General features: G+C 42.1%; 1 protein-coding gene across 2 annotated transcripts in view; it reads left to right on the forward strand.

Annotated features, from left to right (window-relative positions):
• The window catches only part of LOC138755781 (microtubule cross-linking factor 1), a 238,847-nt gene extending 223,908 nt beyond the window's left edge, over positions 1-14,939 (forward strand). For both annotated transcript variants that reach the window (XM_069922383.1, XM_069922384.1), the window contains one exon: positions 13,164-14,939. In XM_069922383.1, coding sequence (XP_069778484.1) covers positions 13,164-13,391 — 228 coding nt within the window. In that variant the 3' untranslated portion in view covers positions 13,392-14,939. The remainder of the gene's footprint in view (positions 1-13,163) is intronic.
• Positions 14,940-26,077: the final 11,138 nt, after the last annotated feature.

Below are 26,077 nucleotides of genomic sequence, written 5' to 3' on the forward strand. Positions count from 1 at the left end.
ATGTGGTGTATTTGGACTTCCAGAAGGCCTTTGATAAGGTACCGCATGGGAGACTAGTGGGCAAGATCAGGGAGCATGGTATTGGAGGTAAGGTGCTGACATGGATAGGAAATTGGTTAAGAGATAGGAAACAAAGGGTTGGAGTAAATGGGTCTTTTTCAGAATGGCAGGATGTGACGAGTGGAGTGCCTCAGGGATCGGTGTTGGGTTCTCAGTTGTTTGTAATTTATGTTGATGATTTGGATGAGGGGATTATAAATAACTTGAGCAAATTTGCAGATGACACTAAACTGGGTGGCGGTGTGGGGTGTGAGGAGGATGTAAGGAAAATGCAGAGGGACTTGGACAGGCTGGAGGAGTGGGCGGCTAAATGGAAGATGAATTTCAATGTGAACAAATGTGAGGTTATCCATTTTGGGGGAAGTAATAGGAAAGCTGAGTATTATTTAAATGGAGACAAGCTAGGGAGTGGGGAAGTGCAAATGGATCTGGGTGTACTTGTTCACCGGTCACTGAAGGCTAGCATGCAGGTTCAGAAAGCTGTGAAGAAGGCAAATGGAATGTTGGCTTTCATAAAGAGGGGATTGGAGTATAGGAACAGAGACGCCCTTCTGCAGTTATACAGGGCCCTGGTAAGACCCCACCTGGAGTATTGCGTCCAGTTCTGGTCTCCAAACTTGAGGAAGGACATACTAGCTATAGAGGGTGTGCAGCGCAGATTTACAAGGTGAGTTCCGGGGATGGCAGGGTTGTCATATGCAGCAAGGCTAGAAAAACTGGACTTGTATCCATTGGAGTTTAGAAGGATGAGGGGGGACATGATTGAGGTATACAAAATCATCAGGGGGATAGACAAGGTGAAGTCTGATTACTTGTTCCCAATGATGGGGGAGACGAGGACTAGAGGGCATAGTTTAAGAATACAGGGTAGGCGGAGATGAGAAAGCATTTTTTTACCCAGAGAAGTGTGAATCTGTGGAATGCTCTGCCACAGAGGGTGGTAGAGGCGGATTCGCTGACTATGTTCAAAAGAGAGTTAGATAAGACTCTTGTGGGTAACGGAGTTAAGGGTTATGGGGATAAGGCTGGAAAGGGGTACTGATGGTAATGATCAGCCATGATCTAAAATGGTGGTGCTGGCCCGACGGGCCAAATGGCCTACTCCAGCTCCTATTGTCTATTGTCTATTGATCCCTGTCTTCCAACTCCCTGCTCCCTACCAATCAACCAATCCTCTTCTCTAGTCTGTTTCTTGTTACACCATGTGCTCTAATCTTATTAAGTAGCCTCATGCGCACCACCTTGTCAAAGGCCTTTTGAAAATCCAATTAAACAACATCTTCTAGATTTCCTTTATCTAGCCTGCTTGTTACTGCTTCAAAGAATTCCAATAGGTTTATCAAGCAAAATTTTCCCTCAAGGAAACAATGCCAGCTTTGGCCTACCTTATCATATGCCTTCAAGCAGTCTGCAACGTCATCCTTGACAATCGATGCTAACACCTTCCCAACCATAGATGTCAGGCTAGCCAGTCTATAATTTCCTTTCCTTACATGATCATGTACACACACACAGACAGACAGACACACACACACACACACAAACACACACACAGACACAAACACGCACACACACACAGACACACACACACACACCACACACACACCAGACCATTGAAGGATCTTGTTGTGCAAGCCCTGTGAGTGATAAAGACAGTGGTAAAGAACGTGTACACCATACGTGTTTTCATAAAGTATAAAACTCAGGAAGTCATGATCCAGATGTATAAAAATTTGATTAGGCCACATTTGGAGTATTGTATGCAGTTCAGGTTGTCACATTGCACAATCCATTCCTTGAAGAAAGGCTCAGGCCCGAAACATCAACAACATATCTTTGCTTTTTATGGATGCTGTAAAGACCCGCTGAGTTCCTCCAGCATTTTGGTGTATTTTCACATTGCAGGAAGGATATGGAGAAGTTACAGAAGAGGTTCACCATGATTTTACCTGGATTGGAATATATTAGCTCTAAGGAATATTGCAACAAACTTGGATTGTGGCCTGTGGAGCATCAGAGACTGAGGGGAAACCAGATGGAAGTTTATAAAATTATAAGAAGCATGGAAGGTGTAGATGATCAAAAATATTGGAAATGGGAAATGTAAATTAATAAAGAATATAACTTTAAGTTGGGAGTCAGGCCTTTAAGTGAGATGGGTGAGTCAGGCTTTTTACACAGAGTGTGGTCAGTGCCTGGAATCATAGCTTCCTTCACTCCCGGGAAAACAGACTTAAATGGTCACCTTTGGAAATGGTTGAGTGTAAGAGTTTTGTTGGCAAAATGTAAATACCCAAGATAGGTCAGAGCAGGATGGAGAATTAAAGTGACAGCTTTAGGAAGCAACTAATATGGGTATGATAGAAACGGTTTTTTTAAATTTAGACATTTATCCAAGTACACCAATTAATCTCTAACTCCCGTACATTTTTGGAGGGTGGGAGGAAACCGGAGCACCCAGAGAAAACCCATGCAGACACAGGAAAAACATACAATCTCCTTCTAGACACCGTCAGATTTGAACCTGGGTCACCACAATGTAATAGCATTGTGCAAACCGCTACACTAACTGGGTTGGCATGGAGGAGATGGGACAAAGGGCTTGTTTCTGTGCTGTAAAACGCAGACAGCATGATTCAACTGGGGCAGAACCATCTGGAGGTCAGGCCAAGGAACTGCAATGGCTTTTAACTTCCTGATTTCAGTGGAGTTAGGAGACTTATCAAATCAATTTATTGTCATCTGATTGCACTAGTATAACCCGATGAAGCAAAGTTCTCCAGTCACACAACCAGACAAAGTACACATACAGGCAAACAGCACACAAGCAGGGCAAGTGTACATATATGTAAATGAATAAATAGATATAGTTTTGTGAATATGAGAGTCTCGGGTGGTTAATATGAGCAGTTCCTTTGGTCATTCAGCATTCCCACTACCCGTGGGAATGGGAATGCAGATAAGAACAAGAAATAGAAGCAGGAGCAGGCCATCGGGCCCATCAAGCCTGCTCTTCCATTCAATAAGATCATGATAATAGGCTCATCTCCACCTACCTGCCTTTTCCCCACATTAACTAATTGTCTTACTGGGTAAAAATCTATCTAACCTTGTCTTAAATATATTTACTGAGATCGCCTTCACTGCTTCATTGGGCAGCAAATTCCATAGATTCACCAGACTCTGGGAAAAGCATTTCCTCCTCAGCTCCATCCTAAATATATTACCCTGAATATTGAAGCTCTGACTCTTAGTCCTAGTCCCGATCCCTCCCCGCCCCCACCCCCCACCCACCAATGGAAAAAAATCTTACCTACCTCTATCTTTAATCTCACTAAAACAAAAAGAGTAAGATCCTGAAGCAACTCAGACAGCATCTGTGGAGGCAAAGAGATGGTCACGTCTGGCACTCGACTTGAAATGTTGGTTGTCCATTTGTCTCCACTGATACTGCCTGACTCACTGAGTTCTTCCAACACCTCAGTGTTTTACTCCAGATTCCAGTCTTGCATCCTGTTTTCTCCTGTAACATTATGTGTGACATTTTCCACATAGGAATGTCTTATTTGGCACATGGGATTACAACATTATTAGTGAGACTTGGATGCTGGAGGGGCAGGACTAGCAGGGTTCTGTTGTTTCAGGTGTGATAGAGGGAGAGGGATGAAAGGGGGAGGAATGGCATTGCTAGTCAGGGAAAATATCACCGCTTGTCTACAGAGGCCATGTGGGTGGAACTGAGGAACGGGAAAGGCGTGACTACACTGATACACCGCCAAATAGTCAGAGAGAATTGGAGCTGTAAATCTGTAGAGATACAGCAGACCAATGTAAAAAAAAAACAGAAAATTGTGATGAGATTTCAACTTTCCACATGTTGACTGGAACTCCCATACTGTAAAAGGGCTAGATGGCTTGGAGTTTGTCAGATGTGCTCAGGAACGTTTTCAAAATCAATATATAGAAGAACCAACTAGAGAGAGTGCAATGCTGAATCTCCTTTTAGGGAACGAGACAGGACAGGTGACAGAAGTATGTGTAGGAGAACATTTTGGGTCCAGTGATCATAATGCCATTAGTTTCAAGTTAATTATGGAGAAGGATAGGTCTGGGCCATGGTTGAGATTCTACATTGGAGAAAGGCTAATTTTGAGGAAATGGGAAAAGACGTAGAATGAGTGGATTGGGATAAGTTGTTTTTTTTAGCAAGGAAGTAAGTGGAAGGCCTTCAAAGGTGAAATTTTGAGAGTGCAGAGTTTGCAAGTTCCTGTCAGGATTAAGGGAAAAGTTAACAGGTATAGGGAACCTTAGGTTTCAAGCGATATTGGTGATCTGGTTAAGAAGAAGAGCGAGGTGTATAGCAGGTATATACAACAAGGAGCAAATGAGGCTCTAGAAGAGTACAGAAAATGTAAAAAAAATACTTAAGAAGGAAATTAGGGGTGGAGTAAGGGGCAGGGATTCGAGTTCTTGGATCACTGGGATCATTTTTGGGGGAGATGGGGCCTGTACCGAATGGAGGGGTTGCATCTGAATCCCAGAGGGACCAGGATCCTGGCGGGAGCATTTGCTAGGACTACTAAGGAGGCTTTAAACTAGTAAAATGTGTGCAGGATAGTTTTTGCAGCAATATGTTGAGATACCCACTAGAGAAGGGGCAGTGTTGGATCTAGTGTTGGGGAATGAGATAAGGCAGGTGACAGGTGTGTGTTGGTGAGCACTTCAGATCCAGTGACCATTAGATTCAATATAATTATGAAAAGGTCTGGTCCAAAGATTAAGGTTTTTGAGTGGGGGAAAGCCAGATTTGAAGAAATGAGAAAGGATTTGCAAGGAGTGGTTTGGGCTGATTTGCTTTATGGGAAGGAGGAGAGGAGAATTGGAGGTCTTCTAAAGGTGAGAATTTGAGGGTATAGAATCTTTACGTTCCTGTTAAATTAAAAGGCAGAGCAAAAAGTTCGAGAGAGTCGTGGTTTTCAAGGGAGATTAGAAAGTTGGTTCGAATTAAAAGGGAGCCCTACATTAAATATAAGAAACGAGATGCGTGGAAAATAAAGGATTGTGAAAAGAAGCTTAAGAAAGAAATTAGGATAGTGAAAAGAAGGCTATAGCGAACAGGGTGAAAGTAAATCCGAAGGGCTTTTACAAATATGTTAATAGCAAAAAGAGAATGAAGGATAAAATTGGTCCCTTATAGAATCAGAATGGACAACTTTGTGTGGAGCCGAATGAGATGGGGAGATATTGAACGAGTTCTTCTCTTCAGTCTTCACTAGGGAAAAGGATATGGAATTGTTTAGGATAAGAGAAGAAAAAAGGGTTATTATGGAAAATGTAGGGATTAGGAAAGAGGGGGTGTTGGAACTTTTGAGGCATATAAAGGTGGAAAAGTCTCTGGGTCCCCTCGGGATTTTCCCCAGGGCCTTGAGGGAAATCAGGGAGGAAATAGCGGAAGCTCTGACAGGATTTTTCAAGTCACTAGACGGGGGCATGGTGCCGCAGGATTAGCATGTCACAAACATGGTTCATCTGTTTAAAAAGGGCTCCAGGTGTAGGCCCAGCAATTATATGCCAGTAAGTTTGACGTCAGTGGTTCGCAAACTAATTCATAAGTATCTAGAGAAGCAGGGACTGTTTAGGGACACCCAACATGGGTTTGTGTGGGGAAGGTCATGTTTGACAAATCTTAATAATTTTTTGAGGAGGTGACTAGGAAGGTTGATGAGGGTAGAGCAGTAGATGCAATCTATATGGATTTCAGTAAGGCCTTCATTGAGGTTCCACATGGGAGGTTGTTAAGGAAGGTTCAGGCATTAGTTATTAATGTTAAGCTAGTTAGATGTGATCAATGGTGGCTCGAAGGTAGATGCCAGTGAGTCATGGTGGATAACTGTCTGTCATGATGGAGGCCCGTGACAAGCAGTGTGCCTCAGGGATCAGTGTTGGGTCCCTTGTTGTTTGTCATTTACATTAATGATTTGCATTATGGAGTAGAAAATTGGGTTAGTAAATATGCAGATGATACAAAAATAGGGGGAGTTGAAGATGGTTTTTGGAGAATGAAGAAGGATTTGGATCACTTAGAAGAGTGGGCTGAGAGATGGCAGATGGAGTTTAATATCGATAAGTGTGAAGTGCTTCATTTTGGGAGGAATAATCAAAACAGAACATATGCAGTGAAGGGGAGGGCATTGAGGAATGCAGAGGAATAGAGAGATCTTGGAATAATGGTTCATCAGTCTTTGAAAGTGGAATCTCATGTGGATATAAGGCTTTTGGTATGCTGGCCTTTATAAATCAAAGCATAGAATATAGGAGTTGGGAAGTGATGTTGAGACTATTCAAGGCATTGGTTAGACCAAATTTGGAATACTGTGTGCAGTTTTTGTCCCCAAATTATAGGAAGGATATCAATAAGGTAGAGAGTGTGCAGAGAAGATTTACTAAAATGTTGCCTGGATTGCAGTATCTAGAATACAAAGAAAGATTGATTATTCTGCATCTTTATTCATTGGAATGTAGAAGATTGAGGGGGGATTCGATAGAGGTATAAAAAGATAGACAGAGAAGATGTGAATAGGCTCTTCCCCTTGAGGGTGGGTGAGATGGGAACAAGGGGTCATGAGTTAAGGATTAGAAGGCGAAATTTTAGAACTAACATGAGAGGGAGCTTCTTCACTCAGTCATGGCTGAGTGAAATGACCTTCCGGAAGAGGTGGTTGCAGCAAGGTCAATTTTGTCATTTAAGAAAAAGTTGTATAGGTGCATGGATGTGAAGGGATTGGAGGGTTTTGGGCAGGGTGCAGGTAAGTGGGACTAGAGGAGATCACTTAAATTGGTACAGACTAGAGGGGCTGAGATGGCCTGCTTCCATACTGTAATTGTTATATGGTTATTAAAAAGAAAGCATGAGGTTGCTTTGGCAGATAATGTGGAGGTATTCTACAAATATGTTAAGAGTAAAAGGATAGTAAGGGACAAATTTGGTCCCTTAGAAGGTCAGAATGGTCAACTATGTGTGGAGCCTCAAGAGATGGGGGTGATCTTAAATAGCTTTTTGCAGCAGTATTTACTCAGGTAACTGGCATAGCATATAAGGAAGGAAGGGAAACAAGCAGTAGTGGCATGGAACATATAAAGAGGTGCTTGCTGCCTTACAGTGAATAAAGGTAGATAAATTCCCTAGGCCTGACTTGATATTGCCTCAGACCTTGAGGGAGATGAGAGTAGAAATTGCAGAGGCCATGGTTTTCAAAACTTGCAGAGGGATCTGGAACAACTGGAAATATGGGCCAGAAAATGGCCGATGGAATTTAATGCAGGCAATTGCGAGGTGTTGCATTTTGGAAGAACAAACCAAGGTAGGACATACACAGTAAATGGCAGAGAACTGAGAAGTGTGGAGGAACAAAGGGATCTGGGGATACAGAAACATAATTCCCTGAAAATTCCATCACAGGTAGACGGGGTTGTGAAAAAAGCTTTTGGCATCTTGGCCTTCATAAATCAAAGTATTGAGTTCAGGAGTTGGGATGTTATGTTGAGATTGTATAAGACATTGGTGAGGCCAAATTGGGAGTATTGCGTGCAGGTCTGGTCACTGAACTACATGAAGGATACGAATAAGATTGAAAGTGTGCAGAGAAGATGTACTAGGATGTTGCTGGGTCTTCAGGAGTTGAGTTACAGGGTAAGGACTTTATTCCATGGAGTGTAGAAGAATGAAGGGAGATATAGGTTTACATAATTATGAGGGGTATAGACAGAGTAAATGTGAGTAGGCTCTTTCCACTTAGATTAGGAGAGATAGATACAAGAGGACAAGGCTTTAGGGTGAGGAGAAAGGTTTAGGGGAAACATTATGGCAAACTTTTTCACTCAGAGAGTGGTGGGAGTGTGGAATGAGCTGACACCTGTCATGGTAATTGCTGGCTCACTCTTAAGTTTTAAGAATAAATTGGATCTATACCTGGATGGGAGAGATCTGGAGGGTTATGGAATGGGTGCAGGTCAGTGGGACTAGCAGAATGTTTCATCACAGACTAGAAGGGCCGAATGGCCTTTTTCTGTGCTGTAGTGTTCTATGGTTCTATTTAATTCCATAACATGCAAGGTATGCAAACGTTGACATTCTAAAGTGGCTTCTCCCAGAGCCCTTAGGTTTTTCAATCCAATTTGAAATGTATTGTTGGAACTTCTTTGCTTTGAATAAACCACCTTTGATCAGGACTACCTACGAATGGATGGGTTCTGCATGTATTTAGCTTGCATATCCTTTGAGTATGTCAATGGTGCTTCTTTTTAACCCAGTGACTTGTTTGAAATTTTCCACAATGGTCATCACTTTGCGGTGGTCCTGGTCATTTTAATTGTCAATCAGAGTGGGTTACTATAATAATGATTGTGTCTTGGTCAATTTAGTTCTCTTAGCTGCACCCAAACAACAGAACAGGTCAAGACTGCATAGCAGCATTTTTAAAAATATATTTATTGACCATTTTACTCATCTTGAAGTTATCGAGCCTTATTTGTTAAATTGGATCTGGAGGGCAGAACAGATGTCAGATTTCCCCAAATGGCAGAGGTCCAGATGCCATGAGCATCATGTACAAAATGATGGAAATGGTCAGAAGATCAAGTAGCATCTGTGGATGAAAGAAGCGGAGTTAACATGTCAAGTTCAAAAAAAAACACAATCTGCTGGAGGAAGTCAACATTTTGGGACAGATCCCTTCATCAAGACCTCAGGTTGATGGTCCGTCATCAGAATGACTTTCATTTCAGATTAACCACATCTGCAGTGCTTAATATTGGCTCTCTGGGGTTGAGGCCCTGGATAAGAGCTCCACAACATTCCCTCACTCAGCAGGAGCTCCTTGGATTTCCTGCAGCCCACCCTACGAGAAAACGAGAAGCTGCCCCACAGAGAAGTATTACTATATTCTTCATTCTTAACAAATCAGTGTACTTTTCTGTAGACTATTTTAGTCTACAGAACTACATCTAAATTCAGGTAGTTTTACTGGCTAAACTGTGAGATGTATTGAAAAAATTATCACCATGTGTTAGCAATGTCCAAGTTTGATGAATTTACGGGTAGTCCCTGACTTTCAATCTATGTGGCTAACAACCATCCGCACATTCGACAGAAATTTTAAAAAAGTATATACTGTAATGGATGTGTGTTAATATTAATATTTAGGTTACTTTAGTTTAGTTTATTTATATAGCACATTTAAAACAACTCACTTTGACCAAAGTGCTGTACAGATCATAAATTACATCTTAACTATTTAAAGCACAGTATTAAACGGGTACCCGAGGTTTAGAATTGTACATTCAAAATGCTTGCGAATAAAAATACAACTTCAACCTGGATTTAAAAGAGTTAAAAGATTTGGTGGTGGGAGGAATATTGTTCCACAGTTTGGGGGCTGTGATCGCAAAGGTGCGATCTCCTGAGTTTGCGATTTGAGTGCGGAACCATCAAGCGTCCTAAATTGACCGATCTGAAAGGTCTTGAAGTGGAGTAGGGTGTTTGGAGATCAGTGATATCAAAGGGGATAGTCCATTAAAGGCTTTGCAAACAAACTGGAGAACTTGAAAATCTATTCTGAGCCATACTGGCAGCCAGTGAAGGGAGGTCAGAATAGGGATGATAGGTCCCACTTCTTGGCTCCTGTCAGGAGCCTTGCTGCAGCATTCTACACCAGTTGCAGACAGGATAATGACAACTGACTAATTCCCGTATATAGAGAATTAGAGTAGTCTAAACGAGAGAAAATGAGGGCATGGATAACTTTCTCGCGGACTTTCAGTGACAGGAATGATTTGATTTTGGTAATAGTGTGGAGCTGGAAAAAGCCAGCTTTTACTACTGCATTAACTTGTTTGTCAAACTTGAAGGTGAAATCAAATATCACACCAAGGGATTTAATGAGGGTGGATAAGCTGCCAAGGGTATTGGAGATAATTTTGGTGGTTTGGGGGGGGGGGGGGGGGGGGCAAATAGGATGATCTAGGATTTGCCTTCATTTAGCTGTTTTGAGCCAACCAGTCATTTGCTTGGTCAGTTAATGTTGCTAGGTTAATGTTAAGCTATATTTCCAATAAATATATCTTAGGTAATGTAGTGGGTTTGGAACAGGGTTACACACACCCATTCAATACATTCAGAAATGAGGTCATCTTCTGGAGTTGTGATGTCTGCAAGCCAGAATTATGAAGGTCACATGGTTTCCAAGAAACTGGACCTTGCAACTGTTAAAGATTCCACTACATGGTCACATGGTTTCCAAGAATTGAGATGATCTCATTGATGATGTAGTGTCACATGATTTTGAGAAAGATATTGGCAAATTCAGACATTTTTGAATCAGTTCAGAAGTTGAGACCCTGTGAAAGACAAGGTTGAATTGTTGTAACTGGAAAAGGTGCTGTTATGTGTTACTCCTAATAAATGGGGAAAACAGAAATAAATGGATTTCAAAGGGAAAGAGAGGCAGTCTCATGTGCCAGAAGGTGGTCACTCGTGTTTAAGAAATAGGTCATCATGAAGATCGCAGTTCCACAACCTTAACAAGAAAGGGGGAAACTTGTGAAAACTCTCCTGTTTGAAGAATATCTCTCTGAAAGACGGCTCAGCAAAAATTGTGAGTTTGAAAAGTGTAAGGACTGACTTGAATGTTATCAGATACTTCGTTATCGCTTTTAAGCAACAATTTTTAAAAACTTGATGCTTAACATTTGCTTTGTAATTACTTCTGAACGGCAATTTAAAAGGATCTTGAAGTCAACAAGATGTTTGAGAATGGACTTTAAAATTGACTTTCAGAATCAAGCTTAAACTGTAATGGTTTTGGAATTTAAAACATACACATATTTACATTTGCACATAATGGGGTTAAATTTAGAGATATGTAAGAACTGTTAAAGTTTAATAAAAACTATTATTTTGAATTTACCATTGTCTGGTGAATCTTGCATTGCTGTTCCTGTGTTCGTAACAATATATAAAAAAATATAAAATTTATGCAGGTTATATTGTATTTCACAAACTTTTAACAGGGATACAGGGCATGTAAGAGCCAAAATGTACTTTGTTAGTCATCGTTCTGGGGTCCTGGGGCTGGGTGCGGCCATCTTGATTCCTGTACGAATCCACGAGTCTTCAGTAGGCGCATGCGAGGTGGGTTTGCGTATTGGAGTTCAGTTGCCACATGCGCTAGAGTTAAGGACACAAATTCAATATCATTAGTGCGCTAAACTCTTGCATGCGCCAACCGAACTCCAATCCATGATCACCACGCCCAGCCCTGGAACACTGACTAACAAGGTAAGCGTGGACCAGAATGCGGAAAGATTTGCCATGATTGATTGACAAATTCAGGAAGCTTTCAGTTGTTATTGGCAAGTGTACGATGAAAAATAAAAGTTAATTAAAAAGTTTGCATTAAGACTTCGGTACTCCACGCGCGCGAGGATACGGCCGATTCTTCGGACCCCATAATGGTCATATGTCAGTGACTACCTGTATACTCCATGAGATACCCTGTGGCAGGAAGCCCAAATTATTGCCCAAAACTCACTCACATTTACTCTGAAATGTTGGACGCACTTTGTAGAAATCAAGTACTCCAAGGAGAATGCTTTCGTTGTAAAACCGAACACGCCACCAGACTTCAGACTTCAGATGTCTCTAATTCCTGTTTGCTCATTTTAGAGTTTTGCCTCTGTTCTTCCCCCAAGAGAGCTAAAGCCTTCCTGTAACACCCTTCTGCAAGGGTTTTGTTTTTCAGTGCTGGGCCAATCGTGCACTTGGTAATATGGTGCTTCATAGAAAGGTCCTTTACGTGTCCCCACGTCATTTTCAGCAGTATTCTCCCCAGGATATCTACCAATCAATCAGCTTTCAGAACAAAGAGCCTTTAAATGTTATGGTTGTCAGCTTTCAAAGTCATAAATAACTGCACCACCTCCAGATGAAAAGCATTCAGGGTTAGGGTTAGGGTTACTCCCATTGGATGATGGGAGTAATTTTTCTTCTAGGCTACCAGCATACTGCAATACATTGGAAAATCTCAGAAGGGATTCATTGTTAATGGAAACGTATGTGATATATTTTCATGTTGTAAGAATTGGTCTGATTTCATTAAAGTGAGATTGATTGAACAAGACCAGCTGGTCAGATGAGTTTGAAATGTGCTCTTGTATCGCCAAGCCAACATAATGCTTCAATTCTCTTTCAGTTATTTGTTTTAGTAGTTAGTACTGTTGGCGTGAGAAAATATTTCTATCTGTCCGGCACCACGTAGAACAGGGAAGTGACTGGTGGTAACCAGGGTGCTCTCACATTTGTTCTCTACAAAACTGCATTCAAGACTACTTTAAGTGAAAAAGATAATAAAAGTTAGACTCTTGACTGATAAGACTCTAGATTTTCCCCTTCCTACTCGGACAACGTGCAAAGGGACTCAATATCATTGTCCAATTCTGCTGGCTGGGAAAGAGTTTGTATAGCCTGGCCAGCTGCCTGTTGAATGAGCTGCCTGTTGAGTGGCCTGAACGAATGAATGAGAATTTATTGTCATAGACCTAAGTACAAGGTACAGATGCACCACCATTTATAGTCACAGAAGCCACACAGGAACCATAAGGTGCACCAATTACAACACTGTAAATTAAAATGACGTGCTCTCACAGTTTGCTAACATGGGCAGATTTGTTGATAGGTTGCTCCAGAGATACGAGTTTAATCATGATCTTGTGCAGTCTCTGTTGAATACTCTCTATGTCCATTTGGGTTTCCATTGGGTTCTATGTTTTCCTCCCATATCCTGAAGATGTACTGGTAAATTACCCTTAGTCATATAAATAATAATAGAATCAGGAGAGAGGGGGAGGGAGCGAGAGAGAATATTGTAGGAATGCAGGGAAATAAGAAAAGGGAGAGTGGGTTACCTTGATGAGAACTGGCATAGATTTCCTTCTTCTGTGCTGTAATATGCATTGCATGGCCGCCATATCTTGTATTGATATTCTATTTATTTTCTTCCACTGCAATGTTCTAATCATTCATTTTCCTTCCATTTCCCATCTCCAAGGAGTTACCATGGTCCTCAGTAGCTCCACCACTGGAACCCTGCTTCTCACGACCTGCCAGGCCAGCCAACCAGCGTCCACCATCACGATGGGCTTCACGCTCCCCTTCTGCCTCCCAGTCTCCACCGTCTGGAGACCTGGCTTGTCGCGGTCAACCCAGCACTAGTGAGCCACCTGCAACAGGTCAAGAACATGACCCAGAGCACAAGCCTGCATTATCCACAAGTTGATAACCAAAAGCACTGCAATTCACAGTCAGAGTTAACTCTGTCATGGGCAATCCTTCTCCACATTCACAATTATGAAGGATTTGGCAATTCAGGAATGAACTACCATGTACCACATCTGTAACGCAATGTCTATGTATGATCTTTGGATTGAGAGATGACAGTAAAGATGGCCATTTGTTTGCCTGTAATACAGTGGTTTATGAGTCTCTGTTAATTTTATTTAGATATTTTGCGAAGCAGACAGTGTTTAAAAATGCCCATCCTCCTGCTCTTCCATATGAAACTGCACGGTGAGGATTTATTTGTTCACTGCAAGTTAAATTCTTAAACCATGTGACATGTATTTGTTGTGATTTTCTAAATGATTACAGAGTCAAGCTCCCAAATAAGACAAAGGTTTTCTATGTTCCCGGACATATTAGACATGTCTGCAGCCACAATTGAGATGAAACTGTCTGTACTTTTAGCTCAGATCACTTGCTTCAGATCCATCAGTGGGAAGGACAGGGAGAGGCTCAGTGCCCTCCTGTCAAAGAAATTAAGGGCTGGTCACCAAGTTAGAGTCTCGATGTAACGTGAATTCCCCCCTGCCATTCCTGATGGTTGAATGGACTGGTTGAAGCGGGGGAATCTTTTATCCAGTGAAAAAAAATTCCAATAAATGCAAAAAAAAATGTTTAAGTGTATTACTACAATATAAATGTACAACTATTATACAGTATCTACAAAGTCTTGTAATTTGTTGTTTACAGTAGCTTCACAGTATTACCATATAGAGCATCGCGCACCTCAGTAAGACGGTTATGGTGTGAAGGTATTTGCCTGGAAGAAGTGCACATTGTAATCAAGGAAAAGTCTCAAGAAGTTAAAGGGGTTGAGTGGTCTCTCAGTAATTTGGGCTGCCTTTCTTTTCCATTGCACTGCTTTGGTTTCCATGTAAAATAGTCCTAATTATATTCTTTTAAAGAACATCAATTTTTATTTTACTATTGATGCCAGTGCGACTTTGTAAAGTGCTTCGTATGAATTGAAGCTTTAGTTAGGATGTACAGAGTTTACGGTTCTCACGAGTGAAGGAAGTTGCATCGTCCAGGTTTAGGGACAGCAAAAGAAACTATATTGAATAGAGTTTTAATTTTTTTGCTAGAGCATAATGCAAAAAAAAGAGATAAAGACAGTCTTAATAAGTTAGTTGAATGATGGTACAATACTTGACTTGCATGCCATTGGGTCCATAGCACTTTAGTGCACGTACATAGCTACTGTACCCCAATATGACAAAAAAATGAAGAGTAAAAAGACAAAGAATCCACTGTTACAAAGTTGTGAGGTCGATCATGTACTGTATTTTAATTATTGGTGTTTCTTGCATTAACTAGGGAGAAAACATTTTTAACTAAATTATTGTAACAGTTCAACTGTCTGTGTACAGTATTGATAACTTTTGGAAAATATTGAGATATTGTTCAAACTTAATATTGTAATGAATGTCTTTAGGGTTCAGTGTAAGACATAACCTACCCATAAATAAAAATTCGAATTTCCAACCTTGACGTTGCTTTTCAGATTCGTTCAGAGTGGATGGGCTCAGAAATATAATGGTGGTCCATCTTTAGCCCTTTTAACACAGAGATCCGGCAGTACTGCCAAAAAGAAGACCCGTCATTAAGCCAGCTTTGTTTTCTTACACTGAACAAAACAATGCCGGCTTAATGCGATTTGGCGCCGTGACTACCTCCGCTGCTGGTTTAAAGGCGGGACTACAATGACCTCCCCCCCCCCCCACTCCGTGTTCGTACCTTTACACAGAACGGCATGGTGAAATAAAGGTGCAATATTCCCGTCTTGAAGAGGCCGTGTAAAAGGGGCTTTTGTGTGAGTTTGTGTACATACTTGTGAGTTAATGTGGCTGTGTCGGAGTGTGAAGGCTCATAGTTCTGTGTGTGTGAGAAAGAAAGAATAACTATATGTCATTCCAAAGAAGAAGAAGGGAGGGAGAGGCAAACTGTGGTGGACAAAGGAAGTCAAAGACAACATAAAAGCACATGAGGGGGCATTCGGTATTGCAAAACTTAGCATTAAGATGATGGATTGGGTAGCTTTTAAAAACCATCAGAAGGCAATTAAAAAAGCAATAAAGTGATAAGAGATAAAATTTGAAAGTAAACTAGACAATATTTTTAAACTTCAGATTCAGATTTCAAATTTATTGTCAGAATACATGATATCACATACAACTAGGAAATGATGGAAAATGAAATGGGGAACAAAGAAATGGCAGCTGAACTGAATTGATAATTTTGGATTAGTTTTCATTGTGGAAGATGCCAGCAATGTGCCAGAAATTTGAGAGAGTCGAAGGCAGAAGGAGAAGGTACTTGGGAATCTGTAGGGAATTGACGGTGGATAAGTCACCTGGACCAGGCAGACTACACACCAGGATTCTGCAGGAGGTCAGTGAAGAGATTGTAAATACAGTAGCAGTGATCTTTCAAGAATCACTAGAGTCAGGATTGGTTCCTGAGGACTAGAAAATTGTAAATGTCACCCTAAGAAAGGTGAGAGCCAAAACAGAGGAAATTATATGCTAATTAGCCTAATTTCAATGGTTGGAAAGATTCTCAAGTCCATTATTAAGGATGAAGTTTCAAGGTACTTAAAAGTACAAGATAAAATAGGCTGGTCAGCATGGTTTCCTTCAGGGGAGATCTTGCTTGACAAATCTGTTATAATTCTTTGGGAATGTAACAAACAGAGGAGAGTCAATGGATGTTGTCTACTTAGATTTTTAGAAGGCCTTTGACAAAGTGGCACATATGAGACTGCTAAACAATTTAGGAGACTGTGGTGTTATGGGAAAGATACCAGTATGCTGTGACTGGCAGAAGGCAATGCATGGGGGGAAAGGCAGCCTTTTCTCTCTGGCTGCCAGGAGTCGATGTTGGGTCCGCGACATTTCTCCAAGTATATAAATGATTTAAAAGAAGGAATTGATGATTTTGCAGGCAAGTTGGCAGATTTTATGGAAATGGGTCTGATGTGATAAAGTCAGGAATCTGCAGAGGTTAGGAGAAAGGACAAAGGAGTGGAGATGGAATGTGTGTGTGTGGCCTCTATTGGTCACGTTTGGTAGACACTGTGGAGTGGCCTCTCCAGGGTGCAAGCCAGGGGAAAATTAATATGGACATGCATATGTGGCCCATGCTGTCGGACCCTCCATGCTAATGAGAAGTCCAAAGGAACAACGAAAGTCCACATAGTTTGGTGCCAGTAGGATCGCAGGAGTTGCCTTGCCGATGCTAGGTGCAACAGTCAGCTGCCTTCAGGACTCCAACTCTGGATTTTTCCTTGGGGTATATTCTCAAACCCTTTCACATAACTGAGTATGGCCACAACGAATCGGAGTTTTCCCTCTTCTAGATGAGTTACCATCCATGGTTAACGAGCCCCATCTGCTTAGAGCAACTGGTTTCAAGGTGCCAGTGGCCCGCCTTTTCCCCTTCTCCTGTCAGTGAGAACAGCTCGACCAGGCATAAGAACATGGGAAATTGTAGGGAAGTGTATGGACTATTTTCTAAATGGGGGGGGGGGGGGGGGGAAGAATTCAGAAAGCAGACATCAAAGGGACTTGGAGTCCTAGTGCAGGATTCCCTAAAGATTAACTTGCAGGTTGAGTCAGTAGTAAGGAAGGCAAATGCAATGTTAGCAAGGGGACTAGAATATGAAGGCAAAGATGTAATGCAAAGGCATTTGTCGGACCACATTTGGAATATTGTGAGAAGTTTTAGGTCCCATATCAAAGGAAGGATGTGTTGGCATTGGGAGATAATCCAGAGGAGGTTTACCAGAATGATCCCGGAGATGAGAGGGTTAACATATGAGAGGCACTTTGTAGCTCTGGGCCTGTACTTGCTGCAGGGTAGGGGTGGGTGGTGTGTGTGGGTGCGGGGGGGGGGGGGGGGGGATGAAACCTCATCAAAACATATCAAATATTGGAAGGGCTGGATAGAGTGGACAAGGAGAAGATAATTTCAGTGTACAGGACCACAGGATGTAGCCTAGCCCTTGAGAACAGGCACAAGGAAGTTTCTTCAGTCAGTGGGTTGTGAATCTTTGGAATTTGTTGTGACAGACCACTGTGGAGGCCAAGTCATTGGGTAGGTTGAAAGTGGGGGTTGATGGGTTAGCGTCTCGGTTAGCGCAAAGCTATTACAGTACCAGCAATCTGCGTTTGAATCCGGCACTACCTGTCTGGAGTTTGTATGTTCTCCCCATGTCTGCATGGGTTTCCTCCAGATACTCAGGTTTCCTTCCACCCTTCAAAATCCCCAGGGGTTATAGGTTAATTGGGGTATTTGGATGGCATGGGCTTGTGGGTTGGAAAAGCCTGTTACTGTGCTGTATGACTAAATTAAATAGGTTCTTGATTAGTGAGGGCATCAAAGATTATGAAGAAAAGGAAGAATGGGGTGAGAGGAAAACAACATCACCCATGATTTGAAAGCCAGAGCTGACTTGTTGGGCTGAATAGTCAAATTGTGCGCCTAAGTCTTAAGGTCAGTCGGAGTGTAAGATCATTTGGGTGAGTCAAACTGCATGGGTCGGTACTCGAGAATGTTTGTGTTTGCTTGTGTGCACAAGATTTTATGTATCTGTCTATGTTTTTATGTGAAACTAAGCCTCATCGTTAAATAATAAATCAACCATAATTTAGAACATCAAGTTGTTAAAAATGTACAAGCGTTAGGATACTGTCAAAATAAAGTAAGAGGATAATCATCAGTTTGTGAATGAGTGTAAGATCAGTCGCACACAATTACCGTATATGCCATCATATAGGACAGGCCGATCATTAAGGTCTGTTCAAGGCTGAGTAGGCTTAAGCCGAGGGGCCCAGAAGGGAGGTTGGCCAAGCAGGAGCGGGGACGACGGGCTCCCAACAGGAGAAGGGAAGTCAGGCTCTACAATTCTTTTGACCCCAAAAGTTCAATCAACAACTCCCCTCCCCCCGGCATTTATCAACCACTGGCATTTTATGACCCCTTGGTAAGTCCCATTGATCCCCAAGGGTCAATATCAACCACTTTGGAGACCCTAATATGTTATTTAAGGTAACAACGTCACTTGATTCGATTTAACGAAGGGTGGGGCAGAGGAGCAAGGTCAGGGGGAGGATTAGTAAATCTCAGCCTAGGGGCCCAGGAAGGTCTTTTCCAAAAACTTCATATAGCATAAACATGCCCTCCTATATGTTTCCAAGCTTCACCAGTGGAGATATTTTTGCCTTAAAATTAGGGTTGTCCTATAAAGAGTCTAAATTTCTTACCTTGACAATGAAGTCACAGCAACGCCATCATCTTCCTGCCGTCTCCAATACAATCGCGCGCCTGTTCCATTAGTTATTTGTGAAGTCTCAGTGGTCCTCTGCAGGATCCATCTGCCCAGTCCAACCAAAGTTGGCTCTGTACAAGCTTTAAACAGCCTGTTACAGGAGCTGATAGTGGTTTATTTTAAAATATCCAAATAAAATGTAAATCTTTAAATCAGTGGTTCTCAACCTTTTTCTTTCCACTCATATACCATTTTAAGTATTCCCTATGCCATAGGCACTGTGTGATTAGTAAAGAATTGCTTAAAGTGGTATGTGGGTGGAAAAAAATTTTGAAAACCACTGTTTCAATTGTACCTAATGGACTCGTTACGTGCACCATTTCAGAACTCCAAATGAAATGGGCCATTGACAATTTTTCGCAAGCAAAATATTTCAGTCACAATTGGGTCGAGAGCAGTGATTCTCAACCTTTCCTTCCCACCCACGTACCACCTTAAGCAATCCCTTACTAATCGCAGAGCACCAATGGCACAGGGATTACTTAAAGTGGTACGTGAGTGGAAAGAAAAAATCTGAAAACCACTGTTTTAAATGATCATTTGTTATTAAAATATTGTGATTTGCTTTTAATGGCATCCACTGGTCAGCAGTAAGTGCCAGATTTTGGGAGTGGGGGGTGGGGGGTCATCTTATTCAAAGGTTATCGCTGAAAACCACCATTTTAGGTGAAAATTGCAGGGCTGCCATGTACAACGGCATATATGGTACTTATAATTCTTACAAATTTTTATTTCTTTCCAACTGATGCTGGGCAATTCAAATGCCTCTGCAAAGCTATTTTCCCGTCTGATTGAATTAGTGAACGTGTCCCCCAGGCTATGCCCTCTTCTTGCTACCATCAGGAAGGAGGCACAGGAGATTGAAGATAAACACCCAATTACAAAAACAGTTTCTTCCCCCCCAACCATCAGAGTTCTGAATGGACAATGAACCGCAGACACTAAACATAGAAACATAGAAAACCTAGTGCACAACACAGGCCTTTTGGCCCACAATGCTGTGATGAACCTGTCCCTACCTTAGAAATTACTAGGCTTTCCCATACTACCTAACTTTTTTCTCTTCTTTTTATTTATTTATTTTTAGTAGTGTATTTACGGAAATGTAATTAATACCTGTAATGGACAATAATGCTGCAACAAAACAACAAATTCTGTGACATTAGCAAAGAGGATAAACCTGATTCTGATTGGTAAGCGAAGGGGGAAATCATCTAAGGTTTGCACTTGTAATCTCATTGTAGCATAGATAAAAGCTCACACTCGGCTGGAGGGAGAACTAACGCTTTTTTTAGCTTACAACTCAGGAAGGGTTCATGAACAGGCTTCAGATGAGTTCAGGGTTTAAGCGGGAAACCAGGATTATATACGGGCCCCTCAGGGGAGGAACCAAGAGGTGGGACCAGTCGTCAGTACAGAACACTTGTAGTGAATACCACTTCACTGCACTCATTTGAGAATGATAGAGAGGACAAATCGGGACTGAGCTGTGATGCATGCAGTAATAATCAAATGGTCTGTGGGAACTCACTTCCATTGGGGAACCAGCACTTTCTGGAGAAGGAGGAAATAATCAAGAATATGAATCTGGAGCCACCTCTATAGCCAGATGAAAGGATGAAAACAACACATTTTAAGACCACCATTCCTCTTTCGTTTACTAATCAAATGTCTTTTTAGAACAAACCTCGAGTTCTGGTTGTTGGGTGCTATGGTCATGAAAGGAACTGTGTTGTTCATAAATTACAGAATCATGGCTCAGCCTCGTAAATGCTGGAACCTCGAGAGAAAAGAGACCACAAAATCTGATAATGTCCTCAGTCTACGGCACAGTATGTGATTTATGCCAACAAAAAACAAGCCAAAATCGCTCAACAGACATTAAAGGCTGGCAGTTCCCCAAAATTGTTACACATTGGGCCCCATTTTAAACTGACAGAATGTGGAAACAAATTGCTCTATAAGATTCTTTTGCTTAAATTGTAAGGCTTTATTTTTTTTATTTGTTCTCATCTTCCTCTGAACCAGCATTGAGCAGGTATTTATTTTGGCACCTCTGGTGAAACACATTTTATCAATTCTCAGTCACCATCACATCCCTCCAGGATTCCTGGTTTCTCTTCCACCTGTCCCTCTCTGCCTCTTCGATGTAATATATTCCCAACTTCTTAATTCCACTCCACACAATATTTCAAAGCCCAAAATTCTCTTCCTTAAGGCATACCAATTCATCCCTATTTCCATAATCCAGAGATATGCAAGAAGAAAATTAAGGCCACCATTGCCTTTGGGCAGTACGGTTCGCATAGTGGCAACACAATTACAGTGCCAACGATCAGATTTTGTGTTCAAACCTGGGACTGTCTGTAAGGAGTTTATACATTCTCCCTGTGTCTGCGTGGGTTTCCTCCTGGTGCTAATGTTTCCTCCCTCCGATCAAAACAGGTGGATTGGACAGCATGGGCTCATGGGCCGAAAGGGCCTGTTACTGTGCCATATGTCTTAAATTATTTTTTAAATGTAAATTTAAAAAGCATTAAGGGTGAGGAGCAGGAAAGTGTTTCAAAGGGTAGTATTTAATGTAGTGAGATATTATCTCCACTGGTGAAGCATGGAAACATATAAAAGGGCAAGTATTTGGAACAGACCTTAATGATTAATGGGATCACAGTAGAAACAAACGAGAGGGCAGATGCTGAAATCTGGAGCCAAGAACGAACTGCTGGAGGAACTCAGCAGGACCAGGCCACATCTGGCAAGGGACAGTTGGCATTTCATGCATCAGCCCGTATATGCAAGGTTTAGGGGTAAATATGTAAAAATGTATTTCCAGCCTCTTGAGACCTGTGTTAATTTTCTTCCCCAAAATGACCATACAAATGCTATGGGATCCCGGGGTGCGAACCAACCCCTCAAGCAATCCAGGAAACTATTTTCTTCTTTCTTTTCTATGTTTCCGCTAACTATATATCTCATTTATATTTTTCATATAAACTTTTGTGCAGGAGGTGGGGGCATAGGGAGGGAGGGATGGGAGGGTGAGAGCAAGGTAAAAAACCATCATGTGATCATTATAATTTCATAAACTTAATCATAATTGTTTTATTTAAATATTTATTAATTGCATGTATGAAAGAAACCATTTAAATAAAGACCCTTCATCAGGGAGACAGGCAGTATCAAGAAGTTAGGGGAAGGGTGGGGCAGAGGGTGGCAAGTGAGGTGAAGGATGATGGGCAGAGAGAATCTGATGGGGGAGGAGTGGAGTCAGAATTGTGTGAATGATTAAAGCCTCACTGAGCATGTGGGTATTATGCTGGCAATGCAGATGGTGAAGAATCAGAGCCGTGAAAATTGAAATTGTTCGGGGTTCAACCGCAGTACTGCATCAGTAGAGTGAATATGAAGCTCAATTAATCCAGAGGTGCAGACTCAAACTTGGGGGAGGAAGAAAAATGAATGCAAAATGTCAAAGACTAACATTTGTTGGACAATATAAGGTGGCAGGCCTATCCAAGATCAGTTAGGAGACCTCAAAGATCACAGCAAGGTGAGGGAGGCCTTCAGTTCATATATTGATCAAAATGAGGCATGTAAATGGAGGAAGGAGATCACGGTAACACAGTAATGGCAAATAATGTGGAACAATCAAAGAATACCTGTCAATTTCTGTCTTAAATACACCCAACGAATGACCTTGCTTCCACTGTCTCCACAGACTCATGACCCTTTGGCTAAAGACATTCTCTGCATTTCTGTTTTAAATTGGGCCCCTTTTATCTTGAAATTGTGGCCTCTTGTCCTAGACTCCCCAACCATGGGAAACAACTTTGTCACATCTACTCTATCCAAGCCTTTCAGCATTTGAAATGTTTCTATGAGGTTCAGCCGTCATCCTTCTGTAATCCAACAAATATAGTCCAAGAGCTGACAAGCTTTCCTCATATGCTAACCCTTTCATTCCAGGTATCGTTCTGGTAAATTATCTCACTGGCGGATAAGTGAGGGGGCTCTGTGGCTGAGGGACCAGTGCTTGCAGTGGGCTGCTGGCAGCTTGCTGGAGGAATAATAGGTATTGGAACCGGAATGCGTGGAGGTGCCGAGCGCGCTGAGGTTGTTCCTGACTGTGTCGGAGGTTCAGATCTGGAGCTCAGGCTGCCAAGGGTTTGGTCTGTACTTTGAGTGGCTGCAGGAGGCTGCAGAAATGCTGGAGGCAAATCTACAGACACTCGGAGTCTCTGGGAGGGCTTTCTTTTGCTTCTCTTTCTCTGACTGTAAGTCTGACTGTGAGAGGCGCTTAGGCAATTCCTGCTGGTGGCGAATCTGTCTGCCTTGCAGCAGACAAAAAGAAATTTCATGTAATATGATACTGTTTTATTTCTATGGAAATAAATTGAATCTTCAATCTTATACCCTTTCCAATGTTAGCACATCCTTTCCCAAAGCTGTACACAGTGCACCAAGTGAGGTCTCACAAGTGCCTTATAGAGTCTCAACATTAGATCCCTGCTCTTGTATGCTGTTCCTCTACAAATGAATACCAACATTGTATTCACTGCCTGAGTCACCTGGAGGTTAACCTTCAGGGTATCCTGCATGAGGACTCCCAAGTCCCTTTGCACCTCTGAATTTGGAATTTTCTCCCCATCTAAATAATAGTCTTCTAATCTATTTCTTATACTGGTGTATGACTGTTCACTTTCCAACATAGTATTTCATCAGCCATCTCTAATCTATCCAAGTCTCTCTGCAGCCTTTCTGTGTCCTCAGCCCCACTAGCTCTACCACCTATTTTGGTGTTATCTGCAAATTTAGCCACAAAGCTATTTATTCCATTATCCAAATTATGCATATACAATGCAAAAAGAAGCGGCCCCAACACTGACCCCTGTGGAAAACTACTAGTCACAGGTAACCAACCTGAATAGGATCCCCTTATTCCCACTCTCTGTCTCCTTTCACGTTGAAATCCCCCATGCTAATATTCTTCTCATAATTCCATGAGCTCTCATCTTGTTAAGCCGCCTCATATGTGGCACCTTGTTGAAGGCCTTTTGAGAGTCCAAGAAACAACATCCACTGCTTCTCCACATTCTCTCCTGTGTGTTATCTTCTCAAAAAATTGTAGTAGATTTGTCAGGCAGGTGTGATATTCCTTTAAGGCTCTATCTTGTGATGCCCCTCTAGATACTCTGTAACCTCATCTTTGACAATTGATTCCATCTTCCCAACCACAGATGTCAAAGTAATAGGTCTACAGTTTCCTTTCTTCTGCTTCCTTCCCTTCTTAAACAGCAGAGTGACATTCGCAATTCTCCAGACCTCTGGAACCATGCCGGAATCCAATGCCTCCACAATCTCTGCAGCAACCTCCTTCAGAACTTGAGGGTGCATTTCATCCGGTCTGGGAGACTTATCTACTCATTTAGCTTCCCAAGTACCTTCTCTCTCATGATCTTGACAGTGCTCACTTCACTTCCAGTAAGCTACCGTAAAGACTGATCCAACATATTCATTCAGTTCCTCTGCCATCTCCTTGTCTCCCATTGCAATCTCTAATGTCATTTTTGAATGGTCCGATATCTACTCTTGTCTCCTTTTTGCTCTCTATATACTTAAAAAAGCTTTTAATATCCTCTGATATTATTTCATAATTTATTTTCCTTCTTACTCACCTTCTTAGTTGTCTTATCTAAGTTTTTAGTTTCCCACTCATTTTTGCTTCCTTGAATGCCCTCTCTTTTGCTTTTACTTTGGATCACAATGGTCTCCCTTTTCCATTCGCCACTCTCTGCTGTTTTGGTCTGTTCCTGTCCTGCACTTCCCTCTTTTCTCGTGGAATCTCCAGCCAATACTGATCTGCTGTATTCCCTAATCATCTGCTTTCCCAATCGACTCTGGCCAGATCCTCTCTCATGCGACTGTAATTTCCTTTACTCCACTGAAATATCGGCACATCGGACTTCAGCCTTTACTTTTCGACTTTCACAGTGAACTCAGCCATATTGTGATCACTGCCTCCTAGGGGTCCCTTTACCTTAAGGTGTCTAATCAACTCTGGTTCATTTAATAGCACCCAGTACAAACAGCCGATCCCCGGGTGGGCACATCAACAAGCTGCTCCAGGAAGCCATTCCTGGGATCCTGTACCAACTTGACTTTCCCAATCTCCTTTCACGTTGAAATCCCCCCCAAGATTATTGTAACGTTGTCCTTCTGACGCCTTTTTTTTTAATTTCCTGTTGTATTTTGTAGTCCTTTCTCCTTTATCATTAACCCATAGGGATTCAACCTCTTCTGATCCTATATCCTTCCTTCCAATGATTTAATAGTGATGTTTACCAGCAGAGCCACACCACCCCCTCTGCCTACATGCCTATCCTTCCAATATACTGTGTATCCTTGGACATTCAGCTCCCAAAGACACCCATCCTTAGCCATTACTCAGTAAAGACCACAACATCGTACCCACCAATCTATAACTGTTCAGCAAGATGACACCCTCTCACCCGCAAGGATTCCATCACCTTGACGCCAGCAAGGATTTCATCCCCTTCCCTCAATTTCTCCGTCTCTGCCTCATCTAATCCAAAGATGAGGTCTTCTGAAATGTCTGCCTTCTTCCACAAATGTGGCTTCCCCTCGACCACCATCAACTCATCCCTCACCCATATGTCCTTCATTTTTCGGTTATCTGCCCTGGCCCCCTTTGCCTCCAGATGCAAGAAATATAGAATCTCCCTTATCCTCACCTACCACTCCACCAGCTTCCTCATCTAACACATTATCAGCCAGAATTTCTGGCACTTACTACAGGATCCCATTACCAGACACATTTTTTCTTCTCCTTACTTCTCGGCCATCTGTGGTGACTGCTCCTTCCATGATTCTCTCGTACACTCATCCCTCAGCCCCCAGAACCTTCCCCTATGGATGCAGGAGGCTCAAAACTTGCACCCACGCCTCTTCCCGGGCCACAAACAGGTCTTTCAAGTGAAGAAACATCACTTGAGTATCCGCAGAACTGATGTACCGCATTCGGTGCTCCCTTTGTGGCCTTCTCTATATCAAAGAGACCAGTCACAGATTTGGAGGGCGCTTCTCTTAGCACCTCTACTCCACCCGCCTGAACAGAGACCTCCCGGTAGCCAACCATTTCAATTCTGCCTCGCATATCTGTCCATGGCCTTATGTACTATCCCACCCTGACCACCCGCAGATTGGAGGAACAGCATCTGATTTTCTATCTGGGCACCCTCCAGCCAGATTGCATGAAAATGGAGTTCTCTGCTTTC

The sequence above is a fragment of the Narcine bancroftii genome, chromosome 2, assembly GCF_036971445.1.
Source record: "Narcine bancroftii isolate sNarBan1 chromosome 2, sNarBan1.hap1, whole genome shotgun sequence".
Lineage (NCBI taxonomy): Eukaryota > Metazoa > Chordata > Chondrichthyes > Torpediniformes > Narcinidae > Narcine > Narcine bancroftii.